The following is a 20,489-nucleotide window of genomic DNA, read 5'->3' as shown; positions in this document are numbered from 1 at the left end:
AGAAGAGTGCGTATTCAGGTTCGGTTATGCCTTTCCTGTGCTAAAAATTTCAGAGCATGCTCTTTTCCTTTCCAAATTTAATACATACCAGTTGGTCACAGCTATTCATCCAAAAAAAGTGTCTATGGCCCACTAATTGTACTAAGAGGAAGAAAAAGGACCACACAAGTAGTTTCTGGAGTAAAGTATATATTGACTTCAATGCATACTGTTTATTATCGACTACATTGCCTAACGCAATTCTCTCTACCATAATCTGGACATTTTTGAGCTTTTTGAAACCGAACTTCCTTCTCCTGAAAGTTTTATGAATGCAAAGCTTCGCCCCTATTCCACACCATGCCACAAAATGCATAGGGTTAGCATTATATTCTGTCTCCATGAAAAACATAATCAAGTACAGCAACTCCGTATCTTCTTGGATTTTGATCTCTATGTCCATTTATGCTGGAAGACACCTGACAAACCTTACCTCTGTGGTTAATGGCTCTGGGTCCTTAGGATTGGGAAGATAGAGAGAGAGATGCTGTCAGCCTCCCCGCCTGCTGCAAAGCTTTCAAACGGGACTTAATTTGCACCAAGGCTCATTGCCACAATATTTTTCAGTGCCAGGGTTCATACCTGTAACAATAAAGAAAAGTGTTTCTGAGCATATGTATAATATAGAATCACAGAGTTGGAAGAGACCATGATGGTCATCTAAGTCCAACCCTCTGCAATGCAGGAATCTTTCACCCAACACCCTAGAATAATCTGGATCTAGTATATATGGTCTGCACATAAAGAGCTACAGGTTCTACAGCCCGACTTTTTCTCTCTTGCTGCCTCTTATTGCTTGGATCCCAGAATACCTGTGTACTGACCCCATTCACATCCCTCTTCAAAACACACCTTTTCCCCACAAAGTCTCTGGCGCATTCCCCTAGTTCCCATGCCTTAACATAGTTAGGAACCCTTTGGCTAAGCATAAACACATGCAACTTAAACAATCATATGTATTGCTCCTGCCTGCTTCCTTCCTTGTTTCAAATTTTGGACTAAAAGCTCCCCAAGATGAGGAATCTCTTGCACTGTGCCATGCAAACAAGAAGGATAACAATAATACTGAAGTAAAGGATAACAATAATGTTGAAGTATCCAAGCGGAAATATCAGGCAGTCATATGGAACAGGGAGAGAGGAAGACCTACAAAGTACAAGGACAGGTCCCTGAAGACAACAGAGGAAGGGAAGGGAAATGAAGGCACAGACACACTTGCTTCACAGATTTAGGCTTCGCTGCAGCATGGAAAAAGCAGGGGAGCCAACCACGGGTCTTCCAGATATTGGGACTCCAACTCCAACCAGCCCCACCCCAGCCAGCATAGCCAATGATCAGGGATGATGGGAGCCGTCGCCCAAAATGTGGAGGACAGAGGAAGGGGTTGTGCCGAAAAGCCTGCAAAGGCAGCCCCAGACCTTCAGGCTGCAAGGGAAAAGAAGTCATTTGGAAAAAAGTGCCGGGGCGGTCTTTAATTTGGGCCACTGGACTATAAAGAGCCGAGCTCAATGGGATTTGCTCCCAGGTCAATATGCACAGCTAGATCCATGCCCGATAGGATCGCACTGAGCTAAACCCTCGCCCCATCTTCCATCCGCCCGGTTCTCTCTCCAGAGATGGAATTTGCAGAGAGGCGGCACCTGCACTCAAGAAAGGAGGGAAGAAAGCCACACTCACAAAAAAGGGGGTGGGATGGGGAGAGAGAAACCAGAAACTCTTATGCCTGCTGCCTGCAGAAAACTCCAAACCGACGCGAGGAGACTGCGCGCCAAGGAGCCCCGTCCTCGTTGCACCTCCAGCCCCGGAGACGCCCCGAAGCGAAGCCAGGCGCGGCGTGGCGCGCTCTCCGACCCAGGCCTGCGCGCCTCCTCGCAGCTTGTGCCTCCCGGGAGTCGGTGCCAAAGCCGCCGCCGCCGCGCCTGTGTGGAGCTCCCCTCTACCGGCGCCGAAGGGGGAGCGCGAAGCGACGGCGGCCAGCGGAGGAGGGAGGGAAGGAAGGAGGGGCCACCACAAGGCGCAGGCTCGGCCCTCCGGAAACCCAGCGGCTTGGCGCCAGGCCCGGAGCGCGCCGCCGCCTGCGCCACCTTTTGGAGACGACCAAGGCGAGGAGAAGAGCCAGGTGGGGACTAGAGGCGCGTCTCGCGGACAGCCTGGGAGGCGAAGGGAGCAGACTAGCGAGGGTGCTACAGTTCCCGGGTGCCCAGAGCACCCACCTGGCACATCCACCACTGAATTGGTCGCAGGGGGCGGGAAAGCAGCCGCTTTCGGCTCGGGAAAGGGGTCCTCCCGGCTCAAGGCGCACGCGCGCTATGCCGGCTAGGCGCGCCTGGCATCGAGATTCAGGGCAATATACGGTATATTCAAAGCGATATATTTACATATAGCCTTGAATCTATTATCTCGATGCCTTTTAGTAGTGCTCAGTCAAACCTTTACCCGGCCGAGGGCCTTTCCAGGTGTTCTAGAGATCTCCAGGTCTAGATCTCTTCAACCAAAGTTAATGCCACACAAAGGACTCGGCTACACAGCTGCCAAGAAAACATTTTAAATGTGTTGTAAAGTGCATTACTGTACGCAAATGTGACACGAGAGGGCGAGAGCGAGCTATGCAAAATTCAATGTCTTTTTCAAAACTTCTTTTAAAAAGCGTTTTTTAATGTGTGTGTAGATTCCACTAAAGTAGCGTCGTCGTGTCTTTCCTTCGCCTCAAGTCGAAACGTACCACGTTACCTTTGGGAGTTTCACCGAAGGCTGAGATACAAAAAAGAGGGAAGGAGTTGCCAGAAAGAAGTTACTGGTGTAGGACATCGAGTCTATTAGCCCATTGCATTTGGGGATCTTGAAACAAGCCTTTTTGCAAATTAAAGCATTGGCTTCATAGAATTGTAGAGTTGGGAGGGATCCTAAGGATCATCTAGTCCAACCCCTTGCAATGCAGGAATATGCAGTTGTCCTATAAGGGGACCAAACCTGCAACCTTGGTGTTATCAGCACCGTGCTTGGTTGTACCAGTAATTTTAACAGCAGCACAGTCCTGGGAAACAGAGAAGTGATAGCTGTAAAATGAGACAATCAAACACAGTGTGATTCAAAGTGTTGTGCTAGAACCTGGGAAACTAGGGTTTAAATATTTATTTTAGAGTTATATTCATTAACTTAATGGACATTATTTCTAAACACATTTTAAAAATTGTAGTGATGCTGAATCATAAAGGTTCACTTATAATTATGGCTCTTTGTACCAAAAGCAAAAAAAATCTCTTCAAAATGCATATAGAAAATTCTTGGTGGGAAACCTATTAATCAAGGCAAAGCCTGTTGACAAGGCTTTCAGCATATTGCTGTTTCTGCAAGGACAGGAAAACCTCTTTTCCTTCCAATGCTAGGAAGTGGAACCAGTCCAAACACATTGTTCTCTTTCCTCAAAGTCTTGAACCCATTTCCTTGTTTCTGCTTCAGCTAAACACTATAATCTTTAAACTAAAATTCCACCATTGGAAGTTTGTGATCTTTCAAAACAAGATTCTGGTGTTTTGCAACTACATTAAGAATGTAGTACGACTGTAATTGTTTACTAGACAGTTTTCCTAATCTTAAAATGCATTTCAAAAATGTAAATGTCATCTGATGTTTCACAGGAAGAGCTATATTGTAGTAGCAAAGCAATCACTTGTGCTCCTGCTTGCAGTTTTTTAAACAAGGTAAAATAACTGCAAAAGCCTATTAACAATATATGCTGGGAGATCCATGGACTTCTGAGAGTGAATGAAGTGAAGTCTATTTGTTTTTAAGAGTATAACACAGAAACGGCTTTCATTGCTTTTATGTGCCTTTAAGACCCTCCACCCGATTGCATGCAATACAACATTAGGGGCTATAGCTCAGTTGTAGAGCATGCGCTTTGCATGCACCTTGTCCCATGTTCAATCCCTGGCACCGCCAGGAATATCAGGGAAAGACCTGAGATCCCCTTCCAGTGAGTGTAGGTCCAGGGTCCCCAACCATTTTGGTCTAGAGTAGTGGTTCCCAAATAGAAGAGGAGGAGGAGTTTGGATTTGATATCCCGCTTTATCACTACCCGAAGGAGTCTCAAAGCGGCTAACGTTCTCCTTTCCCTTCCTCCCCCACAACAAACACTCTGTGAGGTGAGTGGGGCTGAGAGACTTCAGAGAAGTGTGACTGGTCCAAGGTCACCCAGCAGCTGCATGTGGAGGAGCGGAGACGCGGGTCTGTCGCACTTAACCACTACACCACACTAGTGTAGGCGTCTGCAGAATGTACCCAGAGGGTCCACAGCTCCATCCCTTGCCTCCTCAACTAATTTTTGTCATTTTTGTACAAATTTTATGGTCTATTTTAGTGCTGTGTTATTTTTAATATATTGACCAAAATCGGTTTTGAAATCACACCGTGATAATGGTATTGACCCAGCAATATATCGCTCCTTATGCAGGGGGGTGAGGATGAAGCAGGGCAGCCAATTTCATGGCACCTCCGATATTGAACAATGATCTCAACTGATAACGCTGCTGATGAGCTGTCTTCCCTCACTGTGAGGGAGACCAGGGCAGCCGATTGCGAGGCGCTGCCTTCCCCTCATGCTGAAAGAGAACAGGGCAGCTGATTGCCCTCACTTCCGGCAATTCCTGCAGCCAAGCTGGCGCCAAACCTATTTCTTTGCTTTCCTTTGGATCACATCAGCAAGACGGGTGGGGTGAGGTGGGTCTTCTTGTTGTCTGGGCAGCCCAGGGCCTCCATACATACTGCTCAGGTTTGCAGCCCAGGGAGATCACTTTGGTGCTGCTAACACGGTGGTTTCACTTCACTCTCGGAGGTACACTCCATTGTCTCTCAAGACAGGCAGATGCCAACAAGGTCTGGCTCTAATATGGGCGAACCTGTGTTCATGTATTACATCACATCCTCACCGCTGGGTGACGCCTTTGGCAAATTGGCTTGCAAGGCGTTGAACTCACTTTACGTTTTGCCACTGCTTCTTTGTTTGGAAGCTGTTATTATCAACATCTCAACCACCAGGATGCATTTTTGTATTAAAGAAAAATATAAAACACTGGTAACTCAAATACTTTACTCAGGCCAAGAGTCAAACATATTTAAATTATTTACATTACATTAACAGCTTAACTCCCGTGACATTATTCATCTACATACTTTATTTAAACTACTTTACAGCCCTTTATAAAAATGTAACAATTCTTAAGAGGGCAAACCATATTAACACAGCTGAAATGAAGATTTCGGCACCGTTCTTCCAATTATTAACTAGAGAACTTACTCCCACAAAGTATTAAGAGGGCCCAGCAATGCATTGAGAAACCAAAGTCTCCTTCTGCACTCCACTAGGGAATTATCTCTTGCAGTATTGCTTTCCACACCAACATTGTGAAGCCCAGTGCTCTCACTTACATGAATACAGTCACACACGTCTGCTTAGGGAGTTTTTGCACGTCGGCAGATTAGGGAGGGAGAATATACAGGTGCGCTTCCAGAAGTCCTGAGCAAACAAATGTCCAGTGTCTGGTTGCTTTTGAAAACTGCATATGAGTTTCAAGAGTTTGAGAGCCTAAATTTCACAGACCTCACTTGCAAAAAGTATTTTTTCCCCACTTTCCAATTGTCATCAATTGGTAAATTGATAAATGGCTGCAAAGGAACAAGGAAGTCTGTAGGTTTTATGGTGGAACATGGGCTACATAACCAATACTTGTATTAAACATGAAGAGGCAGCATGTCGGTAAGGGGTCTAAAAGATGCAAAATTTTGGGTGCAAGATCCCAGTGCAAACACCTAAGTTCTAGTCAGGGGTCGTATTCTCCAGTTCAAATGCAGGGATAATTTATTCCAAATATAAATTATGAAAGCAGCATGCACTTAAGTTTCTCAGGTCTTAAATTGAGTTTTCAGGAGCATTCCAATTTGTATTTTGCATTGGCTTTAAGTACTAATATGCAGTGCCTTCTTGGAAAACAACACTTGGTAAGTTCTGCTGTCAGCAGCCATCATTTGCTTGTTTTGTGTAAGTATCAACTATTATGCAAACCTCTTTTTGAATCAAAGAATTCTCCCACTAGACTGTAGTTTAGTCTCTTATCAGGAAGATTATTGCATGCTTTAAATATCCATCATTAGATTAAAGTGATATAATCCTCTTGATAATGTAGCAGTTCAGAATATAGGTGAGGAACTGCTTCATTAAATGTTCCGCCAAGTAACAAAAAAAAGAAATCCTGCACACAGAAAATTAGTGGATCAGGAAGAATCCTAATACGTCAGGGAAAAGCCTACAGTAGAAGCTCTCTCCCTGACACACTAGCTTTCCTCAGGCAGACCAACAGTATAAGACTCCCACTTCCTATTACATGGTGGTATGATCTCAGGAGGTTACAGCACATGATTTCCAAATAGACATGGACCAAAGGTAAGCAATTAAGGGTAGGTGGTTGATACAATGTCAAAGTATCAAATAAAATCTTAGAATTTCCACGCACCTTATGCTTGATGAAAGCTCTGTAGATAATTGGTTCAGGAAAAATATGTTTTGTATACCAACATGACAGGATGCGTAAATTTTATCTATTTATCAGACTAAAAATTTCATGTAAATTCAGCTATGAAAATTTCAATTCCTGTGAGGAAACCTTTTTAAATCTTAAATAAATGCAGCAACGCCACATTTTTTCCTAAACATTTAAACAGCTTAAGGTCAGTTTAACAGAAATGGCCCTTTATAGCTGTCATACAAAGTATGACTTTAAGAAAGCACAATAATGCAAAGGTCCTCCTATGAATGTGGACGATACCAGGGAGTTTTCTGTCTCGCTTAGGCTAAATAGTTGGGAAGGCAACTCAAGATGCTATTCCTTTTTTTATGTTCTGTCAAACACCTTCTAAAGATAGTTTCTAAACTACTGGAGTTCATTTGAAACATCTGGAACAAGTTTATTCACTTCTGAAAATAAAGTGCACTCACACACATGGTGAGAATTAGGCTATGACAGGAAGAGGTGCAACCATTTCAACATGTAAACTTTTAAACACCCTGCTCCTTTTCATCCCCCAGAGTACTACTGATTTTTAGGCAAATGTTGCTTCTTTTCTTTTGCTACAGTTAAAAGCCATTAAAGCTGCTAGGCAGCCCACTTCTATGTGGCAGTGGATTATGCTTTGGAATGCAGCCAAACATTTAAGAAACAGTATAATTGTTATCTATTGTATAGGAGGGAGCTTGGTTGCTATTACCATACAATACCGATTTTGAGACTTTAAATGTCACCCTGTATTGTTGGCTGCAAAGGCAGTTATCTGGCTTTGTGGTTAGGACACTACAGTATAAATCCAAATATTAATTGGTGGTTTTTGTTGTTTTAAAAAAAGTCTTAAAAGGCATTCTAAGCCTTGTGTTTCAGGGTTTCAGGTAGCAATTATTTGCTATCGGTATTTATATTTTAAAAATCAATATATTTTTTCCGCCAAATATTAATTTTGATAGAAATGAATCAGCATTAGGATATCCATGAAAAACTGTCAGTGAAATTATTCAGCTACATCCCCATGAGGCAACTGCAATTAAAAAGCTCCTGCTGCTGAATGATCAACATTATGCAAACTAATTTGCAACTTACTATATTGACAACAAGATGGTCTGCCTTTTAATTAACATTCAGCTATGGATATAAAAATTTAAATATTAACAAATAATTTAATTGCTGACAGTTGGCCATCACAAAAGCATAACATTCTTGCCAACGTACGAACCCTCTACAGTATAATCATCCTATAGTACAAATTCTTTACAACTCATCTGCATTTACATAAACATTTCTACAGTTTAATGCAACGTCGTTTGCAAGCTGCAACATCAGCAATAATTAACTATGCCTTTGTTTTAGAAGTTCATCAATCTGAGTCTTGTACATATTTTTCACATCTTCAAGGTCCAACCTCAGTTCTTCTGCTTCCTCTGCTTTCTCACCATACATCTGGAGAATGGTATTGTACCTCTGATCCAAATCCTGAAACAACACAGCCCAATAGTTGATGACTTGCTCTCCACATTTACAAAAGAGCTGTTAAGACACCTTTTAGAATGTCAAGATAGAATATACTAAAAGAAAAGTCAATACTCTGAATGCCAATCTTTATGTAGCCAAAACAATAGCAACCACACACAATTACTGCATTTATTCGCCGCTTCACAAACACAAAAAAAGTCTCAAGGCAACTTTCAAGAACATAAAATACAGAAACAGCTAAAATCAGTTTTAGCAAGAAGCAAAATAAAGCAAACAAAATTTATTGAAGTGTTCATTCACCTGCTCCCCTAAGTTCATCCAGCAGTACTATCAAAGTCCAGCCCACTAAAAGATGAGTACTACAAAAGAGGCAAGAATCATACAAAGGTCTGATCCAAAATTAACCACCCAAAACCTGGTAAAACAGGATAGCCTTAGCCTGGTGTCCAAAGCTGTTAATGACGACACCAGGGAGAGCATTCTGCAGATGGGAAGCCACGAAAAAGGCCAATTCATGCATTGCCACCCTCCTTCATTAAGGCACATAGAGAAGGGCCTCAAAAGATCATTGCGGGGTATTCGGATCCTGAGTCACATAAGCCTTTTTAGGTCAAAATCAACACTGGTGTAATATGTGCAAAGTTGCATGTCCCATTAAGGACCCTAGAAACTGCATTTTGCATTAGCTGCAGGTTCCTAACCTGGTTTATTCAGAAGTGAAAATTATTTATTAGTACGTTTAGGAATGCAAGCACTGCTTTTTGCTGTACTTTGTAATAAAGCATTCCACTTTACATGTACAGCAGGGACATATTTACAGAGGCTGCTGAATACATTTCAGATATCATTGTAGAAACAAGCTACCTACCCTTAGCTGTGCACGTAGCTTGGGAATCTCCTTTACTTTTTCTTCTAAGTCATCATTTTGATTTGTCAGCTTTACCAGCTCTTCTGCCATTACCGACCGAGTTCTTTCAAGGTTTCCGATTTCCAGCTAAGGTAACAAACATTTGACAGTTAAAATTCTACCAAGTTACTAATTTTGTTTCCATTAAAAGTAACCAGGAGTGTTAAGCTTGCAAGCTTATGTCCCATATTACGAGTATTCTGGTATTCACAGGAATAATGCATGAAAGTGGTGTTTCCAGCTACCCCACCCCTTGCCCTTGAAAGCCTTATAAGAAGCTGCTGCAGAAGAAGAGGGACTGTGAGCAACATCATGGAACAGATGTTTCTAGGGCTAAGGTAAAACTGTGAAGCTCACTTGTTATTTTTGCCATTGGATGCTGCATGTTGCTTTATTTTATACCATTTTGTATTTTTTGTGTTATTATTCTTGCTCTTGTTTTGTTACGTTGTTATGAAATGGTTGCTATGTTGCTGTTTTGCTACGTTATTGTGAAACTGGTTTTGTAGTGTTTGTTTGAAACGCACCCCGTTTCTTTGTTGTCAGCCACTTTGAGCGTGAAGTATAAAATAAAATAAATAAATATATTTGTTTGAATAAATAAATAAAATGAAGGGATTCAGGTAAACCATTCCTACAAAGCAAAACCGACACAAGGTTTCAAATTATAACTGTGGCATATACATTTATTGTGTGCCTACAATAAATTACGAAGTTCCATCTCTTGTTCTGATGTAGCATTAATATACAAGCATTTGGATTCAGAGGACAAAATAAGAGAATTGAAACTCTGCTGCTCCCTCTGCTAACTAGAAGGTATTACAGCAGCTCGTGAGCCTGAAAAATGGAAGAACTGACGAACACCTATTATGGTAGTTAACCTCTTACAGTAGTTACTTCTTCCAAGTTACTGCAGTATTACAGCAGATGGAAAGAAACACTGCACTGCATCTTTCTCACTGCACCACATGTTGAAACTCCCCACTAAAATGTTTCTATAATTTGTTCAACAGCGATCAAAGTGTCTGTGTTCACACAAGACTTTTCCGGGCTCCTCTCATCCTGTTGCTAGCCCTGGTATGCCCCCAATTTTTTGGGAGGTTGGGGAACCCTCTAGAATTTGCTCTGGGGGGATCCCCCAGTGGACTGACAATACTGGATGTATTAGGCCGAAGACTGAACTCTGGCAAAACAAGCCCATAAAAATGAACTGGTCACATCTGTCTATCAAGTATGTACATCGCACATATGGAACACCTATTCCTACTTATGTTTAGACACACAGGTCAACACAGGTTACCTGTAGGTGAGAAATCTCGCCCTCTCGCAATTTTAATTGTGACTGCAGGTTTTCAATAATGCTTGAGCCTGCTCCCATTCTCATTGCATCGTATAGATTGTTCCCACTTGTAGACGCTGAACCAAAGGAATGATCATGTTGGTCATCCTGCAATAAAAATTGTGATACACCCATGGAATTGAATACTTAACAGCATGCAAGTTATTATTTTGTACCTAAAGAATGATACAACTTTCAAGATTGACACTAGAATGTTAACTTTTTTACAGCACTTGCAAAAGCAAGTGAAGACAGCCAGTTTGGTATGGTGGATCAAGGAGAAGTGGATTTGAAACCCTGCTCAGCCATGAAGTTCATGTGATAATCCCTGGCCATTCAATATCTAGCATCCTAATCACCATCACAGGGTTGCTGTGAGGACTGAACTGTTTGGAAAGCATTTCATGTATATATTTAAAAATTGGTCTTTGCAATTTTTTTCAGCAAATATATATATATTCAGTGGTTTGTCGAAGTAATGTTCCAGAAAGAAAATACCACATTTAAATCATTTCATCTTCTGATATTGATAAAAGGCTATACCCAAGACCTGTCAGTTAAGCTCTCATCAGATTTCATCCAAGGTGGAATTTCTTCTTGAGAGCCAAAACGTACCACATAGGCAAAGAGAAGCAAGTTAATTTCCTAAGGTAAAGGTAAAGGTAAAGGGACCCCTGACTATGAGGTCCAGGCGTGACTGACTCTGGGGTTGCGGCGCTCATCTCTCTTTATTGGCCGAGGGAGCCAGCGTACAGCTTCCGGGTCATGTGGCCAGCATGACTAAGCCGGTTCTGGCGAACCATAGCAGTGCACGGAAACGCCCTTTAGCTTCCCGCCGGAGCGGTACCTATTTATCTACTTGCACTTTGACGTGCTTTCGAACTGCTAGGTTGGCAGGAGCAGGGACCGAGCAACGGGAGCTCACCCCGTCACGGGGACTTGAACCGCCGACCTTCTGATCGGCAAGTCCTAGGCTCTGTGGTTTAACCCACAGCGCCACCCGCGTCCCATAGTTAATTTCCTAATTACCAGCAAATATAAAATATTTAACCTTCTTTGTGTTGCCCTATAGCGTCACATGAACTGGTGAAACTACTTCAAACTACCTGCTCTCATTTTAGCAGTGAGGTTTTGCTGGATTCAAGAAAACAATTAAGACAGCACAGTGATATTAATAAAAAAAGACACTGAAGGAGCAAATAAAGGTCAAATAATACATGGAACAATACCTGGGATACAAAGGATGCCTGGAGACCTGCCATATCAACCCCACTTATTGAGCTTGAACGTGACAGAGTTGGAGTGCTTGAGACAGTTTCCATCATTGATGAAGTGTATAATTTACGCTCCTAAGAGAAAATGTACAATATCCAAAGAGAAGAGCAATATTAGTGCAAAGAATTTACCTACTTTGAAATACTCACTAAGATGATGATGAAAACATGACAAACACAAGATCTCCTGTTAGGCAATTCACTTGTAACATCAATAAATTAAGCAACAAAATGGACTTGATAGCACTGCTTCAGCTTCCAAAGTCACATCATCTACAGAACTTGCTGATTATTTGAAGCAAAGTAACTTCATTTAGTAATCACACAGAGCAGAATGAAACCCTAATGTCATGTTAGCATCGGACACACTGCTGATAAAAGAGCAGCATGCTTGCTATTTTTTGTCTGTGTAGGAATTGACATTGTATATATAACATAAAGACTTCTTCAGTATCCTCAAGTGAAGAACAAACAAATGGAGCATCCCCAAATGTGTCCAACTGCAAACTAAAATAAGGGAATATTCTCAGGATTGAAGGCCAATGGGAAACCCAAGGGAAAGAGAAGGTTCAGGGCAGAAGAAGAAGAAGTAGTAGAGTTTGAATTTGATATCCCACTTTATCACTCCCCTTAAGGAGTCTCAAAGCGGCTAACATTCTCCTTTCCCTTCCTCCCCCACAACAAACACTCTGTGAGGTGAGTGGGGCTGAGAGACTTCAGAGAAGTGTGACTAGCCCAAGGTCACCCAGCAGCTGCATGTGGAGGAGCAGAGACGCGAACCCGGTTCACCAGATTACGAGTCCACTGCTCTTAACCACTACACCACACTGGCTCTCAGTGTGACTTAAGGGCAGTGTGACTTAAGGTCCCATAAGGAAGTATAAAACCCCCAAATAAGAGGTTGTGGCCCACTGCCATGAGAATTTCTATTGTGAACCACCCTGGGATCTTTGGATGAAGGGTGGTATACAAATAATAAATAACAACAACAACACTTGTGTTGTTATTACAGACAACTAAACCAGAATTTATATTGGATATAGTGTATGGCACTATCAAGAGTGAAACACACAAATGGAGATCCCAGAAAGCTACCATCTTGCCTGAGAACTGCTTTGTGTGCTCATTTAAGGCTTGCTTTGTCTCCAAAAACTATGGAAAGTGGTTAACATGAACAAGCACCTTTTCTCTTGCAGTTTCTTGTACAAAAATTGCTTTCTTCTTTTCCTGCTCAACTTTCATTTTCTCCATTTCCAGCTGAGTAGCTAACAGCGTCTGCAGAAAACAAAACAAAAAGATTTATTTATTCACTGAGAAGTCTTACTTGCTAACACAATGTTATTATCAAAGAATATATCAAAACCTTTTCTTTCTTTGCCTCTCCAACAGTTTTCACATACTCTTCTTTAAGGTTTTCCAGCTCAACTTCATACCTGCGCCAAGAGTGAGAAAACACATGTACAATCTCAGTAAATAGAAAGAGGGATCTTACTATAAACGTACTTCTACTATTTTTATTGTATAGCTTTGTACTTATTTCAATAAAAAAACTTTAAAAAATAAAATGGCATAAATGCACTGAAGTAGCATGAGAGACTTACTACAGTGGAACCTCGGTTCCCGAACTCCTCTGCTGTCGTATGCTTTGGTTCTCGAACACCAAAAACCCAGAAGTAAACACTTCCGTTTTCAAATGTTTTTTGGAACCCAAATGTGTGACACATTTTCCACTGAGTGCAAGAAGCTCTTGCAACCAATGTGAAGCCGTGCCTCGGTCTTTGAACGATTTGGAAACCAAGCGGGCTTTCGGAATGGATTTTGTTCGAGAACCGAGATACCACTGTATTGTGTCTGGCAGTCAAGATTATATAGAACTTGCAAAAAAGAAAACAGGCCCATATGAACTGCAGCATGGCAGTTTGGTTGCACATGGGATCACCAAGTAACCTGTATTATCTGCACTGCTGGTGAGATCGTTTTATTGGTAAACACACTATGCTGGTAGCAGCACTCACACAACAAATGTAACCATTTTTAAGAGAACAATATACGTTGTGCTTGGCCAATCTGGCTGCGGCTAATGGCAGCTGCAAGTCCAAGAACATTCAGCAAGCCACAGGTTTCCCATTGTTGTCACTCTTTCTGCTTTCTAAGACATTAGGAAAAATGCTCCCAATAGAATGCATGTGTCCTGAAAGCATCTGAGACCCTAAGAAAACAATATTACTGAGCGGCCATACAAGTGGCACAAAAAAATAGAATAAAATATAGAGTTAAAGAAGTCTTAAATTTTTAAAGTAGCATTGTTCGTTACACCCCACCTAGCTATTTCAACCATGTTGTACGCTTTCAGAGAAACTGTTGTAAACTTTAGAAGCAATTTACCGATTGTTTTCATTTTCTAGTTTCTTAAGCCTGGCTTTCTCTGTCTCGAGCTGTGCTTGAAGGCGTGTATTTTCTTGCCTTAGGAGGCTATTTTGGGACTCAGTGGAAGAAAGCTGGATTTTATTGGCAAGAAGTTCCTCTGTAGCAGCGCGTTCTCTTTCAGCCTGTGCCGCCAAGGCAGTCTGAGATTCCCCTAACAGTAAGAGAACATAACTAGTTAGAATTTACAAATTTATGGAGGAGAGGGGTATCAGTGAATACTAGCCTTGATGGATGGCTATGCTCTGCCTCCAGAGCTGGAGACAGCAATGCTTCCGAATACTAGTTGCTAGAAACCACAGGAGGGGGAGAACATTCTTGTGCTCCCGCAGTTCTGCTTGCTGCTTTCCCACAGGCTTCTGGTTGGTCACTGTGTGAACAGGATGCTGGACTAGACAGGCCATCAGTCTGATCCATCAGTCTCTTCTTCTGTTCTTAGCAGGGGAGTGTAGCCTCTGGTAACTTTATGACCTCTTCCCCAAAGCTATTATCACATTAAATGCATGTATATACCGAACATGGCTCTTAGGTATGTCACATGCAAAGGACTATGGATTTAAGGCAGAGATGGTTCCCTTTAGACACTGGCTGGAAATGCAGGGAGTGAGAATACAGCCTAAGTATGGCTTCACGTCCAGCAAAAACACACCACTTCCTTCCCACCCACCCTCTTCCAAGGCGAAACCGTCTCACTTCTCTTTTTCCTCCCACTTTTCGGACGTATTGTAACTGTTCTCAATATATAACCTTTCTGTTGCTCCTTCAGCACGGTCCTCACCCCAGGCTTTTCACACCGTGCCCTCATCCAGCCAGCCATTCTAAGGAAGATCGAGGAGGGGGTGAGGAATAAACTGAGCTAGATTCAGATACAGACTGCACAGGAGATCAATGGTACCCAGTCAGGCTAGTTTTCCACCCACTTGGGTTGGGAGCAGAAGAAGCTGTAACCAGAGAAGCAAAATCAGAACTACATAGAATTATGCTTTAGTGTTTTCTGGTCACACATAGGCTTCTGTGGATCCCTGCCAAATCGTTAGACGCACCATCAGAACACATATTCCAGATACATGCCTGTATCTCCTATTCTCTCTGTGTGTGTGCCTGCATAATCATGAGTTCCCATTCATATCCATTAATTTTGTGCTATGCATGGAAGTTCTTAAGACTCATCCCATCCCCCGCAAAAAATCCCACTGACCAACAACTTTTGCCTTACCAAGCCTATCAGAGAGATTCTTCTCTAACTTCTCCCATGACAAGGTCTGTGCTCCCAAGGTTGCTTGCAGGTTTTCTATCTGTCGGAGCAGGGGCCTTGTAGCAGATGTAACACTTTGACTCAGCTCCTGGTTGCGAGTCTCTGCTTCCTGAAGTCTCTGAAATTATAAATTGGGTAAGCACTACTTTAAGCCCTAAAATACCACAAACAGAACCATCTGAAGCTTTATCCCTATTCAGGCAAATACAGTATTGTGCCACGTCCTCCGTTTACTGAAAAGTTTTCGTTAATGTACTGCAAAAAAAAGTTAGCAAGTAAGCAGTATGGTATTACACACAGCAGCAGCTTTAAACAGTATACCATTTGCTGTACCACAAATCATTTAACTGCACAATGAAAAGTTGGATATTTGCTGCTCAGCTACAATATACAATATACAATATATGCTTATTTTGCACAATTGCTTCTCCTAGTTATTAGAAGGAGCAAGGTGTTATCTGTGGTACTGAGCCCCACCTGCTGGCCACTGGCAAGACTATCAAGGCTCTGCAGAAGTCCAAACCATGGAAATATTTGTTGCTTTGCTAAATACAGTAGTCACACACTGCTTGTTATTGAAACTGGAAATCCAAGAAGTCCAAACTGATTGATAAATCTTGAATGTTCAGTAGAGCATGCCTGTTTCTAACTCTCTGCCCATATTAAAAGTAGCCATGTGCTCCCTTTCCTGTTATGGAACACCAGAAGGAGGATCAACAGTCAACCTTTCGTGAATTAAAAAACATTTTTTTCCTAGCATTTGTAAGAGGCAAAAAAAGACAGATCTCAGAGAACAATCTGCCAGAGTACCTGCTGAAGTTCACTAATTTCCTGGCGCAAATAATCCTCCTTTCTAGCCGTTTGTTGTTCTGCACGTTGCAGGGCCACTCTCAAGTCTGTCACCTGCAACACAGGGATACAAATACGGTATGCCGAATTGAATATGCAGATCTAACACTCCACTGGCGTTTTATCATGCATCGACACCAGTTGGCACCTCCTATAATTCTGACTATCACACCCAGAACACCATTAGGTTGCTTAAGGAGTTATCATCATTACTTTACCACTATGCTGTAGCTGCAGCACAAAGAGCAAGTGCATCCTCTTTCAAATACTTCAAATCTAGTGCCTTAGTAATGATAAATAAGAAGCAAGCTAATACCCTTTTAATTTCCCCCCTTAAGATTTGCAGCCTTTCAATGGCTTTCTATGTAATTTTAAAGCATGTCCCTCTGCTTCATTCATTCCTACTTGTAATTATGCCAAGTACATGTTAAATTAGATTTTTCTGGGAATCACTTATAATGTGGTTTTCAGGCTGCACTGCTATGACATGTAAGCATTACAACATATACAACTGGCAAAAGAAAAACACTTGCAAACTTTAGTTGTACCCAACACTGACCTGAATTGCTAAAGCCTCTTGTTGCTGGCGAGCCTCCTCTTGGGCCTTCTCTAGAGCTAAGCCCAGCTGCTCCTTCACTTTCAGTTCATGGCTTAATGCTGCTTCTTGAGCCTCACAGTCTTTCGCAGCATTGGCTCTGTGAAGATCTGCAAGTTCCCTGTGAAAAATATGCATTTTAAACGTAGGTATGCATTGAAATTGATGGACATGAGTAAGTCCATTCTTTTTAATAAGTCTACTCTTGAGTAAAACTTAGTTGAACGCCATCCTATGTTTATGTATTTTAAAATCCAACAGGAAAACAAAATGCACAGTATTGCAAATACTGGGGAAACCTAAAAGAGAATGTGGTCTTCTAGGCACAATAAATATCTGCTCTTGTCCATTTTTATGGACAATGCCTTACTTGTATGCACTATCAAGAGCTGCCTGCACACTTCGGTTCTTCTCTTCCAGATCCTCAAGATCCGTCTGGAGTCTGGTAATATCCTTCTCTTGCCGTTCAACCACACTGCTTAGCTGCTTGATGCTCTCCCTGTGCTGCTTTTCAACTTCTTCTTTACCATCCAACACCTGTTACAATGAAAAGGCATCACAACCTATTGCTTAACTTCTCTTTACAGAGATTTAAAAATCACTCTGCACAGAAAACAGCTTCTACCTTTATCAAAAGCTAGACTAAGGAAAAATATAAGCAATGAAGGAAAATCATTCAGAAGCTTCACAGAAAGTTTTACAGAAAATATCATTATGCTAACATTGTAAACCTAATTGTGTGTCTCTGTGCCTTTACATTCATTTTTTTGGCATCTGAAATGGGCACACGTTTGCAGCGACTCTGTTGAAGTTGGTGGACTTTGCTACCAAATTGCACGCTGCAGTTAAGAATGGATGAATCAGTCTATTTCTGGTCCATGGGTTGTATTCAGTAGTGGTTTTGCAATAATACAAGAATCTCTGCTTGTGCAAGGCAGGACCCCTGGGTTTTGCTGACTGCTCTTACTCAGTGCAGCCTTCTGTGCACCCCAAAAGTGTCTTCTGAGGGTTGGGGGCCCTCTGAAACAGTGTGTGATATGACATAAAGGGCTATAGTTAGTGAGAGGAAGATCGATGAAAATGGTGGCCCTGCCTTGCACTAGCAGTGGTGCTTTCACTAGTGCAAAGCTAAAATTGGATACAGTCCCGTGACATTTTCATGTGTGTTTATTGTCATTGGACCTTATTAGATCAGGCAAAAGGCCCCTCTAGCCGAGCATTCTGTTCTCTCATTGGCCAAGCAGATGTCCATATGTAGGCCACTTCAGGACTTGAGTGTGATGGTACTCGCCTACTCATGACTCAGCAACTGGTATTCAGATCCACACTGCCTTAGCCATCGTAATTAGCAACCATTGTCAAAAAAGCTTCAACTAATGCAAAATTTCTGCCTCTTCATAGTTCAGTACACATTCAACTGGTTCTATTTATTCATTTAAAATATTTTTAAGCAGCCTTTCAGTTGAAGCTTCCAAGAATGCAAAGAAAAAAAAATGAAACCACTGAATAACTAAAAGAGCAGATAGAAGGAGCAATAAAACCAGCAACAGCTATCAGTTTTCCTCCAGGAACAATTCAAGGTGCTGGTTCTAAACCCTTAGAGATTTATTTATATACCCAATACAGCTTCTTCCCATGAGGGAAACATGGTAAACTATGCTCTATGAACAGTCCCGACTCCATGTGCCCTCACTACATAAGCTGAATACATCTGCTGCAAGAAGCATAGCTTTGACCACAAGGCTGTGGCAAGGCTTTCACAATAAGATTCAGAGCTATTTTGTTTTTTTCATTTTTGGAGAGAATTCTGAAAATAATATGGCTGCTCTTTGAGCACTATGGCTTTATATTTTACTGGGTTAAAAAAAATCCTGTTGTAAGCCTGCTGGCTTCTTAAGAGGCAGGTTACACATTTCAAAAAATAATACTAAGTGAATTCACACATAGATAAAAGGCATGCAAACCCTTCCAATGCCATGTCTAAAAATTTACCCAACCTGTTTCAAATGCTGTAACTCTTCTTCTAATTCCGTAATCTTTTTATTCTGCTTTGTATTTGTTTTTTCTCTTTCCTTTTCCTTTGCCCTTAGCTTCTTAATGATGTTAGAATTTTGCAACTGTTGTTTTGAAAGCTTTTCTCCTGAAAAGAAAGATAGATCTGGTGAATGGGGATAAATGCATATTTAACATAGGACTATGACTCTTCATATTCTGATTTTTTAACTTCCAATTATTTGGGCAAATGGGCTGTGAAAGGGCATGTAAACTAACTTAATCACCAGTGAGGACTATGATCATAAAAATGACTTGAAGCCATGTACATAATTTCCCTGGCATGTGAACTGGGATAGATATAATCAGGTAAGACTAAAGACCCAAACCCTATGCATCAATCTTGAAGTAATATATATTTATAAATTCAGGTAGGTAGCTGTGTTGGTCTGACGCAGTCAAAATATATATATATAAAATAATAATTGTCCAGTAGCACCTTAGAGACCAACTAAGTTTCTGATGCACACAAAAGCTTATACCAAGAACAAACTTAGTTGGTCTCTAAGGTGCTACTGGAGATATATATATATATGAGATACTAAAAGTTTTTATCCAAAGATTTGCAGGCATCTCAGTTTATTCCTTTGCCTAAATCAACATTTAGCCTTATATGAGCAAAGAAAAATCCAACAGTATCCGGAGGTGTTTGCTGTCTACTCTGATAGAAAACACAATAAGAGCCCTAATGGATCAGATCTAAAGCCTATCTATATCCCCATTCACAGAAGCCAACTGGGAGCCTATGAAAAGATAACAGGTGTAGTGTACCAAAGCTTGTGTAAAATAAAAATAAAAATGGGCAGGATCCAAAGCTACCACAAATGCTCTGAAGCACACATAAGCAGCATTCACACATCACGCTAAACCATGATTTAGCTAAACATGAAGCCAGGAAGACTTTGGCATTCACTTCTGAGTTTCCCTGAATTCTAGCACATTATGTCATCCAGACCAGTGATTGTAACTTAACCCTATGATCCGTTTAAAGAATTCATCTTCTTAAACCGTGGTCTGAGTTTGGCTTGTTTTGAAACTGAAACTAAACATTGCCAAAGTCCTCCCACCCACAAAGGAGGAGGGGAATGGCCTGCTGAGCCAGAGGTTCACTGTTGCTCCTTCCTGGTCATGTTTGTCTCACTAGGCTAGGACAGCCTCAAGTGGGCAATGATACAGACGTTCTATGAATATACGATTGAAACTTGCTTCTCCTTTTAACATTACTCTTGTAGAAACAGCATGAGAGGAAAATTTAGTTGCAACTGAGCCTAGGGTTAACATTGTACAGCCGTACCTTGGTTCTCAAATGCCTTGTGACTCAAATGTTTTGGCTCCCGAACACCACAAACCCGGAAGTGAGTGTTCCAGTTTGAAATGTTTTTTTAAACCCAAACGTTCGACACGGCCTCCAATTGAGTGCAGGAAGCTTCCGGAAAGGATTCTGTTTGGGAACCAAGGTACGACTGTATCTCAGAAGCAGCTGTCAAGGTCTAAGATGCACATCAACTGTTTTGTGTAGCTCAGGCCTAAAGCCTTGCTATTCCACCTTTTTGGAGGGTTACACACACCTAGATTTACCCTTTCTTAAGCCATTAAAATTTTCACACCCTAAATTGCTTGTTGAAAAGATAGGTTTGAAGAGGGAATCTATTCTTCCCTTGCCAGTAAGGGCTGTAGTCGAAAAGTATTTATTCTAGAATAAATTTAAAGTGACCAGACATT

At 41.6% G+C, this 20,489-nt stretch overlaps 2 protein-coding genes across 6 annotated transcripts in view; both read right to left on the bottom strand.

The window, feature by feature from the left end:
* EOGT (EGF domain specific O-linked N-acetylglucosamine transferase) overlaps positions 1–2,105 on the bottom strand; it is a 37,029-nt gene extending 34,924 nt beyond the window's left edge. The window contains exons 1-2 of one of the 5 annotated variants that reach the window (XM_077925053.1): positions 1,717–2,105; positions 473–621 (exon numbers count right to left, since the gene is read on the bottom strand). The gene's annotated coding sequence lies outside the window, so the exon portion shown is untranslated. The remainder of the gene's footprint in view (positions 1–472; positions 622–1,716) is intronic. The other 4 variants (XM_077925052.1, XM_028719438.2, XM_077925050.1 and 1 more) reach the window with 4 other exon arrangements.
* A 3,009-nt stretch (positions 2,106–5,114) lies between these two features.
* The window catches only part of TMF1 (TATA element modulatory factor 1), a 23,979-nt gene continuing 8,604 nt past the window's right edge, over positions 5,115–20,489 (bottom strand). The window contains exons 4-15 of the mRNA XM_077923505.1: positions 18,713–18,896; positions 17,086–17,252; positions 16,680–16,836; positions 16,082–16,174; positions 15,233–15,389; positions 13,978–14,170; positions 12,956–13,025; positions 12,775–12,867; positions 11,548–11,667; positions 10,280–10,426; positions 8,941–9,066; positions 5,115–8,072 (exon numbers count right to left, since the gene is read on the bottom strand). Coding sequence (XP_077779631.1) covers positions 7,929–8,072; positions 8,941–9,066; positions 10,280–10,426; positions 11,548–11,667; positions 12,775–12,867; positions 12,956–13,025; positions 13,978–14,170; positions 15,233–15,389; positions 16,082–16,174; positions 16,680–16,836; positions 17,086–17,252; positions 18,713–18,896 — 1,651 coding nt within the window. The 3' untranslated portion in view covers positions 5,115–7,928. The remainder of the gene's footprint in view (positions 8,073–8,940; positions 9,067–10,279; positions 10,427–11,547; positions 11,668–12,774; positions 12,868–12,955; positions 13,026–13,977; positions 14,171–15,232; positions 15,390–16,081; positions 16,175–16,679; positions 16,837–17,085; positions 17,253–18,712; positions 18,897–20,489) is intronic.

The sequence above is a fragment of the Podarcis muralis genome, chromosome 2, assembly GCF_964188315.1.
Source record: "Podarcis muralis chromosome 2, rPodMur119.hap1.1, whole genome shotgun sequence".
Classification (NCBI taxonomy): Eukaryota; Metazoa; Chordata; class Lepidosauria; order Squamata; family Lacertidae; genus Podarcis; species Podarcis muralis.
The sequence above is the reverse complement of the archived record's forward strand: the minus strand, read 5'-3'. Positions and strand labels throughout refer to the sequence as shown.